Below are 14,112 nucleotides of genomic sequence, written 5' to 3' on the forward strand. Positions count from 1 at the left end.
CCTTCCTCCCCATCCCCCAGTAACCATAAGTCACCTCCGTGACTCTTCTTCTGTTTTATAAATGTTTGTTTGTTCCTTAAAAAATAAAAAAGATTCCACACATAAATGATATCATATGATATTTGTCTTTCTGTGGCAATTTTTCTACTTCTCTCTTGGTGGGAGTCGATCTCCCATAATTCCTAGGCATCCTTCTATTCTTTCTGCGCTTAGTTCCTGGGGTTCCTCTCACCTTCCATCCCTGCAGCTACTACTCTGTCCAGAGCTTATTTCCTCTTCTCCAGTACTTGATAAAAGTCTCTTAACCTAATTGATTTTCCTGCTGTACACTCTCTCTCTGACCTACTTGCAGAAGTGCAAATGCTGGAATAATCCACTTGAATGACGTCACTCCCTGCTGAAAACCCATGACTCACCTTCCTAATGCTATTATTTGGAGTCCTGAGCACGACCTTGTGACTGGCCACTTTGGCAGGTTTGGGCAGTGGCGGGGGATAGGGGAGGTGGGGGCAGCATTACCAGGCCCCCCCCCCAGGCCAGTCCCTGGTGGGCAGGCCCTTTCCCATTCTTTAACTCTCTTTTTGTGACAAAGCAGGACAGCTTAATGGGGGGGCTCTGTGGTAAGGGTCGTGGACTTCCTCTGCATACAGATTCAGGCTCTGTCACTGACCTTGCCCTTGTTAATCCCTCAGGTCTCCCTTGTGGTAACAGATGTCCTATGTCCCTCCCTGGGTGGCTGTGAGAGGTCAGGCCAGCACTTCGCAGTGGTCAGTAGCTGATTCCCTTCAGATCCCTCGTCCTTAGGGGACCGCCTTCTACTCCTTTGTTTCTTAGAGACCTCAAGAACTCTGCAGCCACCTCTTGGCTGTGGGAGTCCACTTCAACTCATGAGTTCCCTGGTCTCCCCAGCCCCATGGGGACCCCTGCATGGTAGACATCCCCCCCAGGGGTGTCCCCACTGCCACCCGCCCCACAAATAATCCCTCTCAATTTGGACTCTGTTCAAACATTCAGTGCCCCCAAAGCTCTTTATACTCAAGGGATTTCTTCTCTGAACCTTGACATGGCCCACCCTCTGGAACATGTATTAAGTTGGTGTGGCTACGATGGCTGTCCCCTCCCACCTTCACCCCCTGGTCCTCATTCTCCAACAGTGGTGCCCCGACCCCTCAGCCTTCCAACAGAAACCTAAGAGACATCCTAGACATCTCCCTCCCCTCCCCTAAACATCACCAAGTCCAGTTCCCTCTGCTTTGGAAGCATGGTCCAAATCCATTCCACAGCATTGCCTTAGTACAGGATTTCATCTCGTCTAAACTGTGGCCATAGACTCCTCTCTGCTTTTTCCTCACCTCCAGCCTCATCCCCACTCCCCTCCTTTTCCCTGCTGCCAAAGCTTCTCCTGTTGTAGCCACTCACAGGGCAGCATAACATCCATGGAGCACTCACTGTATTCCAGCCTTGAGCTAAATTCTTCATGTGCTGTCTCTCATAATTCCCCTGACAGCCCCATGATGGCAGATGCTAAGATTCCCATTTGACAGATGAGCAAAGATGCAGAGAGGTGAAGTCAATTGCCCAAGTAGTGGGGCCAGGACTGGGTCAGCCAGAACCCCACCTTTTAGCACAAATGCTTGTTTCCTCAAGGTTGCCCTCCCTTCGGTGACCTGGGCCTGTCTGTTGACTTCTGGGTGGACAGGCAGTGACCCCTGGATCTGTGACTGGCAAATGTTTCATAAATAAGGTGTGTTCCTTACAGGGAAACGACACCACATTTACTTGGTTGGGGTCAGGCTCCAGATTTTCTGACTCTTAATCTTTACTCCAAAAGTTCATCTGGAGAGGAGGAATTTTTTTAAGTTTTAAATTACAGAATCCACTACAAGGGGCTTCCCTGGTGATTCAGTGGTAAAGAATCCACCTGTCAATGCAGGAAATGCGGGTTTGATCCCTGGGTTGGGAAGAGCCCCTGGAGAAATGAATGACAACCCACTCCAGTATTCTTGCCTGGGAAATCCCATGACAGAGGAGCCTGGTGGGCTACAGTCCATGGGGTCACAAGAGAGTTGACACGACCTACAGACTAAACAACAACAACATTGTAAGGCCCCACAGGATTAAAATACTGTACTGCAAAGATCGACTGTGTCCATGTCTGTTCAGAAAATCTATTATCTGACACTTTCTTACTGATTAAATAAATGAGCTGGTATTGACCCAGCATGTTGTAATAAATTGAAGGTTACAAATTAACTGAATAGACTTTATTTGCATGTACTGGTCTGAGCAACTACCACGATAACAGGAAGATGAGTTGATTTTTTTCCGCCACACCTTATGGTATGCAGGATCCTAGTTCCCTGACTAGGAATTGAACCCAAGTCCCCTGCAGTAGAAGAGCAGAGCTTCAACCACTGGACCGCCAAGGAAGTCCCAAGATGAGGTTTTAAACAGCTGTTTCCATTGGCTTTTCTCATACATACACACACATCCCTTCCCCCCTTTTCTTTTCTCTTTTTCTTTCTTTAAAAAAAAAAAAATCAACAAAAACATGTATTGTGGAATTCCCTTGTGGTCCAGTGGTTAAGACTATGCGGTTCCAATGCAGGGGGTGAGGGTTTGATCCCTGGTTGGGGTATTAAGATCCCACATGCCACATGTATGGCCAAGAAAACAAGAAAGAAAGGAGGAAAAAAGGAAAGAAAGAAAATAGAAGCTGCATGGGAGGGTGATGCATGCTTTGTCTAGTAAGTCACTTTATCTAACTCTCTGCTCTTTGCTCTCTGTTCTGCTTTCAGCTCAAGAAGTTGATTTTACATCTATGCTAACTACCATGTCAATACAAAGTTTATTAAAGTCTAACACAAAGTTTCTTTTATGAACAAACAGTAGAAAGTAAAAATTTGCAGACCATTATAAAATATTTAGGACTGTTTCATAATACTTTCAGTTGCTATAAAATGCCCAAGAAATCAGAGAAATAAGACTAAAGGGCTTGTTAAAGGTTGTTTCTTAATTTGTGAAACTTTTCTCATACACACACCTCCCTTTTTTTCTCTCCCTCTTTTCCAGCATCAGCTGGGGTAAAATATGGATCAGACCTTTTTAGTTAATGTATTTGGCTCCTGTGACAGATGCTTCAAACAACGGGCTCTGAGACCAGTTTTCAAGAAATCTGAACAGCTCAACTACTGTTCACTATGTGCAGAAATTGTAAGTGCCATTTAAAAAAAAAAAACATTTAAGTCATTACCTGTCTTTAAATAATGTCTAATGTGAGGGTCCTGTGACTGGTGGGTTGCCATAGAATCAGTGTATACACACGAACATTTGCATCACACCCAGGCTGAGTGAGACAGTGCAGTGTGAGGGTTTAGGATGTGAGCTTTGGTGTCTGATGGCCTGGCTTCAACTCCCAGTTATGTTCCTCGGGGCCTTGTGCCAGTGGATCTCAGCTCTGCCAGGAGATCTGTTTTCCCATCAGAAAACAACAATAGTGGCATCTATCTTAGGGTTTGAGGAGGAAGAAGGAGTTTATTTTATAAAGTGTTTAAAATAATAGCAGAGAAAGTGCTCAATAAATGTTTCAGCTTATTATTTTTTAGAGCTAATGCTTTTTCCTTCTGTCTTCTCCTAGTTGGCTTGGCAAACAAGCAAGCTAAAAGGGACTCTGGTAAATAAACAGCCAGGTAGCACCTTCCCAGAGGCTTTGTGCCAGCTGTCCCTAGAAACAGCTCTGTTGAAGACTGAAGCACATAGGGCCTCAGTTATGAGCAAAATCAAGCTCAAGGAAAACTGTTCCTTGGACCTAAGCCTTCAGCCAGGGTAGGAACTGAACAAAAAACCTGGCACTTTTCAGAGTATACAAATCAATTTTCACCAGAGATGGCTTTGCACAGGCTTCAAATCCTATAGCAGCAAGGTCCACAGTCTGGCTGAGGCTCCAGGAATGAGTCCTGTCTCAAAGGATTTGCAAAGCTGTGCTCAGCAGTGCAGCTCAGTGGAGCCCCCACCTGGTCACAAGTGGTAAAGCACACTTCCCCACAGGCTCAGTAGGAAATCTCCATCGTGGACACAATGAGAAAACAAAAACCAAGGCACTTAGCTAAGTGGGGAAAGATAACTTTCACATTTTATCCAATTGAAGGGAAAACTGTATTCATCCTTTTGGTCCCATTATAACTCCTAACAGTGAACACATTTAAAAAAATTATTCCTGTAAAGCAAATGGCAAATAAGCAGCCTAAAGGGGCATACAGGGTTTGGTACAGTACAGTAATCCTGATGTCACAGGATTCAGGCTTATTGTTATGGGCTTCTACCTGCAGCAGAAGAACAACAAGTTGTTCTAAACTTGGATTTATACACTGCAAGCTGAGGACACTCAGTTCTTAAACTTGCTTTCTAATGGCCCTACCATCCTGGAGCAGTACTATGTGTTCATCTTTCTCTACTTGAAACAACATTCCCTGTGGACAGAAGGAGCCCAGAATCCCAGATGTCAGGTCCTCTGTAGCATCACAGATTCTTCCCAGGTCAGAACCCTGCCTGGAGATGTTCTTCAGAGGATTGCCATCTGCTCCACCACGAGCACTTGGAAGGTTCCCAAATATTCAGACAGATTCTTTTGACTGTGGAGACCTCCAAATGACTAACAGCTAACTTTTTAATCCGGGTGTTTGGGATTGTGTAGACACAGCCCCCAGTGGGTACTTTTCAGGGATGGGGCAACCCTGTAACTCCACCACTGCTGAAATGCAGCAGATAACTTTTCTGACTTACAGTTTAAAAAAACAGTGCTCATCAAAGTAAAGGAAGGCACTTGGCAAACTTTGAAAGTGAAAGTCTCATCCAACTCTTTGCAACCCCATGGACTATAGAGTCCCGTGAGTTCTCCAGGCCAGAATACTGGAGTGGGTAGCCTTTCCCTTCTCTAGGGGATCTTCCCGACCCAGGAATCCAACTGAGGTCTCCTGCATTGCAGGCAGATTCTTTACCAACTGAGCTATGAGGGAAGCCCTTGCAAACCTTGCCATTAAAGCATTCCCTGGCTTCCTCTCCAGATGGTAAACTCCCTAGATTGGAGGATGTTTGGAGGTTATTTTACACAGAACCTTCAGAAGAGGGCACACTCCAGTATGAAGCTCCACTCACCCCAGGTCTTCACGAACACGCAGACCCTGAGTTAGGCACACATATCCTACAGGGGGTCATGAGGTCCTGAAGAGGTGACACGAGGATGCTGCTTTTCCCAGAGCATCCTCGAGATGGCCTTGTGAGAGGTGTCCCCATGACCCAGTGTCTCATACTTCCTGTTAATTGCTCACATGGACCAGGTAGCCTTCATAATAACAAGGAGCACGTAACTGTGTGCCACGCTTTGCTCTGAGTGCTCTATGCAGTCACTCCTTATGAGGATTCTATGAGGAAGGTGTTCTCCCCATTTACAGATGAGGAGCCTGCGACACAGAGAAACTGAGTAAGCCACTCAAGGCTGAACAGCGCAACCAGGATTCACCCCCAGGCAGGGGAATGTGGACAGAGCCTGTGTTCTTAATATTTTGCTCTAAGAACTCTGAAATTGTTTCTGGGAGAGTGAACCAAGCAAATCATCTCACTTTTCTGTGCCTCATTTGTAAAACGGGGGTAACAACAGTTCCCATTCAGGGTGACTGTTGTGAGTTACTAATGTAAAGCGCTGGAACAGTGCCTGGCACGAAAGGGACTGGAAAGCACAGATGCTTGAGTCTGCCACAAAGTCACTAATTTGCTTCTATGAGGGAACTGCAGCAGCCCTTCATTCTAAGGTGGAGTGACCCGTCATAAGTGACCGGTCTGAGATCTCTGATCAGGGGCTCAGAAGCCCTGAGTCTGGGTCCTTGTGGGTCCCTGACCCCCATCATCACTTCCTCTGACTGCCCCCCAGGACAGGGACTTGATTCTCTAGTGAATAAGAGAAGAGCTAAACCAAGAACAGGCAAAGACTCCAGAGCTTTTCAGAAGCCAGAAATAGCTTTTTTTTTTTTTTTAAATCAGTTCAGTTCAGTTCAATCGCTCAGTCATGTCCAACTCTTTGTGACCCCATGGACTGCAGCCAGGCCTCCCTGTCCATCACCAACTCCTGGAGTTTACTCAAACTCATGTCCATCGAGTCGGTGATGCCATCCAACCATCTCATCCTCTGTCATCCCTTTCTCCTCCTGCCTTCAATCTTTCTCAGCATCAGGGTCTTTTCAAATGTGTTGGTTCTTCATATCAGGTGGCCAAAGTACTGGAGTTTCAGCTTAAGCATCAGTCTTTCCAGTGAATATTCAGGACTGATTTCCTTTAGGATGGACTGGTTGGATCTCCTTGCAGTCCAAGGGACTCTCGAGTCTTCTCTGACACCACGGTTCAAACGCATCAATTCTTCAGTGCTCAGCTTTCTTTATAGTCCAACTTTCACATCCATACATGACCACTGGAAAAACCATAGCCTTGACTAGACAGACCTTTGTTGGCAAAGTAATGTCTCTGCCTTTGAATATGCTATCTAGGTTGGTCATAACTTTTCTTCCAAGGAGTAAGTGTCTTTTAATTTCATGGCTGGAGTCACCATCTGCAGTGATTTTGGAGCCCAAAAATATAAAGTCAGCCACTGTTTCCCCATCTATTTCCCATGAAGTGATGGGACCAGATGCCATGATCTTCGTTTTCTGAATGCTGAGCTTTAAGCTAACTTTTTCACTTTTCTCTTTCACTTTCATCAAGAGGCTTTTTAGTTCCTCTTCACTTTCTGCCATAAGGGTGGTGTCATCTGCATATCTGAGGTTATTGACATTTCTCCCAGCTTGTGCTTCTTCCAGCCCAGCGTTTCTCATGATGTACTCTATAGATAAGTTAAATAAGCAGGGTGACAATATACAGCCTTGACGTACTCCTTTTCCTATTTTACCCTCAGGCATACCTAAACATTAAGTCCCAAACAGGGGAAGTGGGAGGAAGGGGCGTTGGAAGGGCTCTACCATTGGGACTTCGCCAAACTCTCAGGAGCAGGAGCTGTCCTGGGTTGGAATCCCAGTCTGGCCTTCACTAAGTGCGCATCCTGCAGCAAGTTGCGTGTCACTTCTGAGCCTCGGTTTTTCCACCGGCAAGATGGGCACAACGTTCCTACGTGCCCGCAGGATGTGCGCTAACATTAGCCTCGCCGGGGCGCGGGGGCGCGGAGGTGGCGCTGTGCCTGCAGCCCGCGGAGACGGAGGAGGACCGGCCTCCGCAGCAGGGCTCTCAGCGGCGGCGTCAGCGCCGGAGGGCGGGGCGCGCTCGGGGAGGCGACTGGGGCTGCGCCGGTGGCGGCTGGGCGCCCGCTAGCCGGCCCGGCCTCCGCCGCCCGCTAACTCGCATCCCCGCTTCCCTCCCACCGCGTCCCTGCGCGAAGATGGCAGCCGACGGGCTGCATGAGAACGAGACGCTGGCGTCGCTCAAGAGCGAGGCCGAGAGCCTCAAGGGCAAACTGGAGGAGGAGCGGGCCAAGCTGCACGACGTGGAGTGTGAGTGCGGGCCGCGGCGGGGGCTGCGCGCCGGGAGGCGGGCGGTGGGAAGGAGGCCGGCGGGGCGGGTCCGGGGGCAGGGGGCGGGAGGGAGGAGGCAGGCCCGCGCCGCCGCCCTGGCTGAGGGCCCGGCGCCCCGGCGCCGCTTGAGACGCAGCCCGATCCCCCGGGTGCGCTTGTGGGGGGCCGAGCCGGACCCTCGCGGGCTCCCAGCACCTCTTAGAGCCCCCCGCCCACTGGCGGAGGCCAGCCCGCCTCTGGGCGGAGCAGCTCCTGGCCGCTGTCCTCCTGACGAGGGATCGTGGGACCAGTTACCGTCATCACCTGCCTGGGCGAAGGAAACTGATCTCATTCTTGTGATTCCCAAGCCGAGCGGGGTGTAGGGGGTTCTCAGGGGAGGCAAGCGCCCCGAGCTCTTGTGGACACGGCCTAGGGGAAACTCCTGGTTTGGGGTTTGGTTTGGGGTTTTTTTCGATTATCATTTTACTTTCTCCATCACTGTTGTTTTTTCTCAGTTTTGCTTTTGTAAGGAACCAGACTCTGATTTAAAATCTCACTTTTCCAATCTGAGGATGGAACTAGGGAAAGGAAGCAGAGGGGCTTACCAAACGCAAACATTTCGTTCATTTGAGGCTGTTCAAGATGCTTTTGTTTGGATGCGGTGTGGTTGGCAGAAAAGAGGAGCAGCAGTCTTAAATAAATTTACATTATTACTCACGACCATAATGCAGAACCAGCTCTGTGATTTTTATGAGTGAGCAATTAAATAGCCCGGTGACATGACTCCTGGCAAAATCAGCTTCCCTTTACTCTGTCGGATGGTTTATCTCTGGCAGGGCTTGGGCTAAGGCCAAGCTTGGGGAAGTGGGTTTATCTGCTTCTTGTTCAGCCCTGAGGGTGGCAGCTCCTCTTTGCTGAGCCGGACCTTTCCAAGGTACCCTCAGGCACACCGGAGCATTGTGCTCCTGCCATTTTGGTACCACCCTGTCTGCGTTCTCTTTGGAAAAAAAGAGTGAGGTTAGTGCCAGAGGCTTTAGCACCTGATTCCTTCCTTTGACAAACCTCTTGATAGAAGCAGATGACCTGAATCTCAAATATGTTGTGCCTTTGTAGGAGCCTCCTTTAAATAGGTAAGCTGAGCCCCTATATCTTTTAGAAATATATTCAGTTACAATTAGCTATAATCCCCAAAGTAATTAAATAAATTGGGAGTTATTTTTCTTAACAAGAATCAGGGTAGGCAATCACCTGCTTTGGTTCAAGTGCCCAGTGTGTCATCAGGGACCCATGCTTCTTTTCTTTCCACTACTTAAGGCACTCGTGTTTGCCCTGTGATTATGATATAACTGCTACAGCGTCAGACATCACCTTTTATCCAGGGCTGGAAGAAGGGGAAATGTGGGCACCACCCTCTGTTTCTCCTTCTTTTCAGGAAGGCAAAAGTGTTTTTTCAAAAACCTCCTTTCTCCCCAACATATTTCTCTTTGTACGTCATTGGCCAGAACTAGGTCACATGGCTACAGCAAGGGAGGCTGAGAAAGGAAATAAGCTGGGCAGGCTGCCATCCCCAAACAAAGTTGGCTTCTGTGATCAGAGTAGCAGGGAATGGCTGATGGGTCTGTCCCATTTCCCTTTGCAAATTCCTATGCTCCACAGACAGTAATGATGATGCTCTGAACATGGTGTTAGTGCCTCTGGGTCATCTGATATCTCCATTTTACAGATGAGGAAACTGAGGCATAGAGAGGTGAAAGGATTTACCGAATGATCCCAGCTACTAAGTAGAGGATCCGGGATTCCAGCCCAGCCTCACTTCAATTTGTTTTATTGTTGTTGTTGTTTGTTTGTTTGTTTGACCAGATACCTTAGTGCAGAGGGCATTCTCTAGAAACTCTTTTACTCAACAGTACAGGCTGCCCACTGGGATATTTTGCAGCCTTTTCTGTGAGTCTGATAAATTGCCTGAGCCAGAGAGATGGTTACAATGCAGCTTTTCAACAGAGAACCCCTGTCCTGCCCAAAATGCAGGGCTCTCAGAAACTGGGGTCAAATCATGAACCCACAGCAGAAGGATTTATCCCCACCTGTATATGGCAGAATTTTTGAGTAGAAGAGATCAGAGGTCGTGTGGCCAGGGTCCCGTTTATTCCCTCTGCAGCCTCTGGACCACTTCTCTTCACTCTCGTGTTAAACCCTTGCTCCATTGAGGCTCTGAGCGTTCAGTTGACCTCCCTCTTCCCCTCACCTCTGTTCTACTGTCTCCAGACCTCCCAGCCAGGCTCCCTCCTTTCTTGAGGACTTCGGCATACGGCTCAAGTCCTCCTTTTGACTCTAAGCCCTGTCCCATCCCTGGCGTCTTCAGGATCCACAAGGGTGACCCTCATCAGACACGCCCCTCACGCCACCACAGCACCCTGGAATCACAGCACAGCTCCTCTGACTGCAGCCTCTCCCTTAGAGATCTCCTTGCTCTTGGGTCGCTGGGCTCTTCCCACTTCCATTCTCTCAGCCTCTTCCTGAGTGTGTGTGTTTTTATGTTTTGGTGTTGTAATAGCTGACTCTGTAGCCCCTGTCCTGGTCTGGGAAGGGTCTTTAAGCCATAAGCCGAGGTGACCAAGTCATCTTTGTGCGCATGGGACTCTCGATTTTATAAAATGGAAAACCTTGCATTCTGGGAAGACTTTCAGTTCAGTTCAGTTCAGTCACTCATTGGTGTCCGACTCTGCGATCCCATGAAGTGCAGCACGCCAGGCCTTCCTGTCCATCACCAACTCCCGGAGTCCACCCAGACTCACGGCCATCGAGTCAGTGATGCCATCCAGCCATCTCATCCTCTGTCATCCCCTTCTCTTCCTGCCCCCAATACCTCCCAGCATCAGTCTTTTCCAATGAGTCAATTCTTCACATGAGGTGGCCAAAGTATTGGAGTTTCAGCTTTAGCATCAGTCCTTCCAAAAGAACACCCAGGGCTGATCTCCTTTAGGATGGACTGGTTAGATCTCCTTGCAGTCCAAGGGACTCTCAAGAGTCTTCTCCAACACCACAGTTCAAAAGCATCAATTCTTCAGTGCTCAGCCTTCTTCACAGTCCAACTCTCACATCCATACATGACCAATGGAAAACCATAGCCTTGACTAGATAGACCTTAGTTGGCAAAATAATGTCTCTGCTTTTGAATACGCTATCTAGGTTGGTCATAACTTTTCTTCCAAGGAGTAAGTGTCTTTTTTTTTTTTTTTTTTTAGAGCTGAACATTACAGTTTACTTAATTATATATTATAACATGTTAAAATACAAAACAGGTACAATTTCCACAAAACATCTCAGTGCCTAGTGACTTTTGAAGAAGCAAAGTTTCTATAGTGATTATTTTTACTTTGCTTGTAAAATTGCATGTGGTATAAGCAAACTAGCTTGTTTTCCTCTTTATTTTTTTTTTCTTTTTCTGCCTTTTTATTCTTTTTTTTTTTTTTTAGTTTTTTATTTTTTAAATTTTAAAATCTTTAAATCTTACATGCATTCCCAAACATGAACCTCCCTCCCACCTCCCTCCCCATAACATCTTTCTGGGTCATCCCCATGCACCAGCCCCAAGCATGCTGCATCCTGCGTCAGACATAGACTGGCGATTCAATTCACATGATAGTATACATGTTAGAATGTCATTCTCCCAAATCATCCCACCCTCTCCCTCTCCCTCTGAGTCCAGAAGTCCGTTATACACATCTGTGTCTCTTTCCCTGTCTTGCATACAGGGTCGTCATTGCCATCTTCCTAAATTCCATATATATGTGTTAGTATACTGTATTGGTGTTTTTCTTTCTGGCTTACTTCACTCTGTATAATCGGCTCCAGTTTCATCCATCTCATCAGAACTGATTCAAATGAATTCTTTTTAACGGCTGAGTAATACTCCATTGTGTATATGTACCACAGCTTTCTTATCCATTCATCTGCTGATGGACATCTAGGTTGTTTCCATGTCCTGGCTATTATAAACAGTGCTGCGATGAACATTGGGGTACATGTGTCTCTTTCAATTCTGGTTTCCTCGGTGTGTATGCCCAGCAGTGGGATTGCTGGGTCATAAGGTAGTTCTATTTGCAATTTTTAAGGAATCTCCACACTGTTTTCCATAGTGGCTGTACTAGTTTGCATTCCCACCAACAGTGTAGGAGGGTTCCCTTTTCTCCACAGCCTCTCCAGCATTTATGGCTTGCAGATTTTTGGATCGCAGCCATTCTGACTGGTGTGAAGTGGTACCTCATTGTGGTTTTGATTTGCATTTCTCTAATAATGAGTGATGTTGAGCATCTTTTCATGTGTTTGTTAGCCATCCGTATGTCTTCTTTGGAGAAATGTCTATTTAGTTCTTTGGCCCATTTTTTGATTGGGTCGTTTATTTTTCTGGAGTTGAGCTGCAGAAGTTGCTTGTATATTTTTGAAATTAGTTGTTTGTCAGTTGCTTCATTTGCTATTATTTTCTCCCATTCCGAAGGCTGTCTTTTCACCTTGCTTATATTTTCCTTTGTTGTGCAGAAGCTTTTAATTTTAATTAGATCCCATTTGTTTATTTTTGCTTTTATTTCCAGAATTCTGGGAGGTGGATCATAGAGGATCCTGCTGTGATTTATGTCTGAGAGTGTTTTGCCTATGTTCTCCTCTAGGAGTTTTATAGTTTCTGATCTTACATTTAGATCTTTAATCCATTTTGAGTTTATTTTTGTGTGCGGTGTTAGAAAGTGATCTAGTTTCATTCTTTTACAAGTGGTTGACCAGTTTTCCCAGCACCACTTGTTAAAGAGATTGTCTTTACTCCATTGTATATTCTTGCCTCCTTTGTCAAAGATAAGGTGTCCATATGTGTGTGGATTTATCTCTGGGCTTTCTATTTTGTTCCATTGATCTATATGTCTGTCTTTGTGCCAGTACCATACTGTCTTGATGACTGTGGCTTTGTAGTAGAGCCTGAAGTCAGGCAAGTTGATTCCTCCAGTTCCATTCTTCTTTCTCAAGATTGCTTTGGCTATTCGAGGTTTTTGTATTTCCATACAAATCTTGAAATTATTTGTTCTAGTTCTGTGAAAAATGTGGCTGGTAGCTTGATAGGGATTGCATTGAATTTGTAAATTGCTTTGGGTAGTATACTCATTTTCACTATATTGATTCTTCCAATCCATGAACATGGTATATTTCTCCATCTATTAGTGTCCTCTTTGATTTCTTTCATCAGTGTTTTATAGTTTTCTATATATAGGTCTTTAGTTTCTTTAGGTAGATACATTCCTAAGTATTTTATTCTTTTCGTTGCAATGGTGAATGGAATTGTTTCCTTAATTTCTTTTTCTACTTTCTCATTATTCGTGTATAGGAATGCAAGGGATTTCTGTGTGTTGATTTTATATCCTGCAACTTTACTATATTCATTGATGATCTCTAGTAATTTTCTGGTGGAGTCTTTAGGGTTTTCCATGTAGAGGATCATGTCATCTGCAAACAGTGAGAGTTTTACTTCTTCTTTTCCAATTTGGATTCCTTTTATTTCTTTTTCTGCTCTGATTGCTGTGGCCAAAACTTCCAGAACTATGTTGAATAGTAGCGGTGAAAGTGGACACCCTTGTCTTGTTCCTGACTTTAGGGGAAATGCTTTCAATTTTTCACCATTGAGGATAATGTTTGCTGTGGGTTTGTCATAGATAGCTTTTATTATGTTGAGGTATGTTCCTTCTATTCCTGCTTTCTGGAGAGTTTTTATCATAAATGGATGTTGAATTTTGTCAAAGGCCTTCTCTGCATCTATTGAGATAATCATATGGTTTTTATTTTTCAATTTGTTAATGTGGTGAATTACATTGATTGATTTGCGGATATTGAAGAATCCTTGCATCCCTGGGATAAAGCCCACTTGGTCATGGTGTATGATCTTTTTAATGTGTTGTTGGATTCTGATTGCTAGAATTTTGTTGAGGATTTTTGCATCTATGTTCATCAGAGATATTGGCCTGTAGTTTTCTTTTTTGTGACATCTTTGTCAGGTTTTGGTATTAGGGTGATGGTGGCCTCATAGAATGAGTTTGGAAGTTTACCTTCCTCTGCAATTTTCTGGAAGAGTTTGAGTAGGATAGGTGTTAGCTCTTCTCGAAATTTTTGGTAGAATTCAGCTGTGAAGCCATCTGGACCTGGGCTTTTGTTTGCTGGAAGATTTCTGATTACAGTATCAATTTCCGTGCTTGTGATGGGTCTGTTAAGATTTTTGATTTCTTCCTGGTTCAGTTTTGGAAAATTGTACTTTTCTAAGAATTTGTCCATTTCTTCCACGTTGTCCATTTTATTGGCATACAACTGCTGATAGTAGTCTCTTATGATCCTTTGTATTTCTGTGTTGTCTGTTGTGATCTCTCCATTTTCATTTCTAATTTTATTGATTTGATTTTTCTCTCTTTGCTTCTTGATGAGTCTGGCTAATGGTTTGTCAATTTTATTTATCCTTTCAAAGAGCCAGCTTTTGGCTTTGTTGATTTTTGCTATGGTCTCTTTTGTTTCTTTTGCATTTATTTCTGCCCTAATTTTTAAGATTTCTTTC

At 45.4% G+C, this 14,112-nt stretch overlaps 1 protein-coding gene across 3 annotated transcripts in view; it reads left to right on the top strand.

Moving 5' to 3' along the window:
* Positions 1-7,304: 7,304 nt before the first annotated feature.
* GNB5 (G protein subunit beta 5) overlaps positions 7,305-14,112 on the top strand; it is a 42,538-nt gene continuing 35,730 nt past the window's right edge. For all 3 annotated transcript variants that reach the window (XM_027971823.3, XM_060417966.1, XM_060417967.1), the window contains exon 1: positions 7,305-7,529. In XM_027971823.3, coding sequence (XP_027827624.1) covers positions 7,418-7,529 — 112 coding nt within the window. In that variant the 5' untranslated portion in view covers positions 7,305-7,417. The remainder of the gene's footprint in view (positions 7,530-14,112) is intronic.

Source organism: Ovis aries, chromosome 7, assembly GCF_016772045.2.
Source record: "Ovis aries strain OAR_USU_Benz2616 breed Rambouillet chromosome 7, ARS-UI_Ramb_v3.0, whole genome shotgun sequence".
Lineage (NCBI taxonomy): Eukaryota > Metazoa > Chordata > Mammalia > Artiodactyla > Bovidae > Ovis > Ovis aries.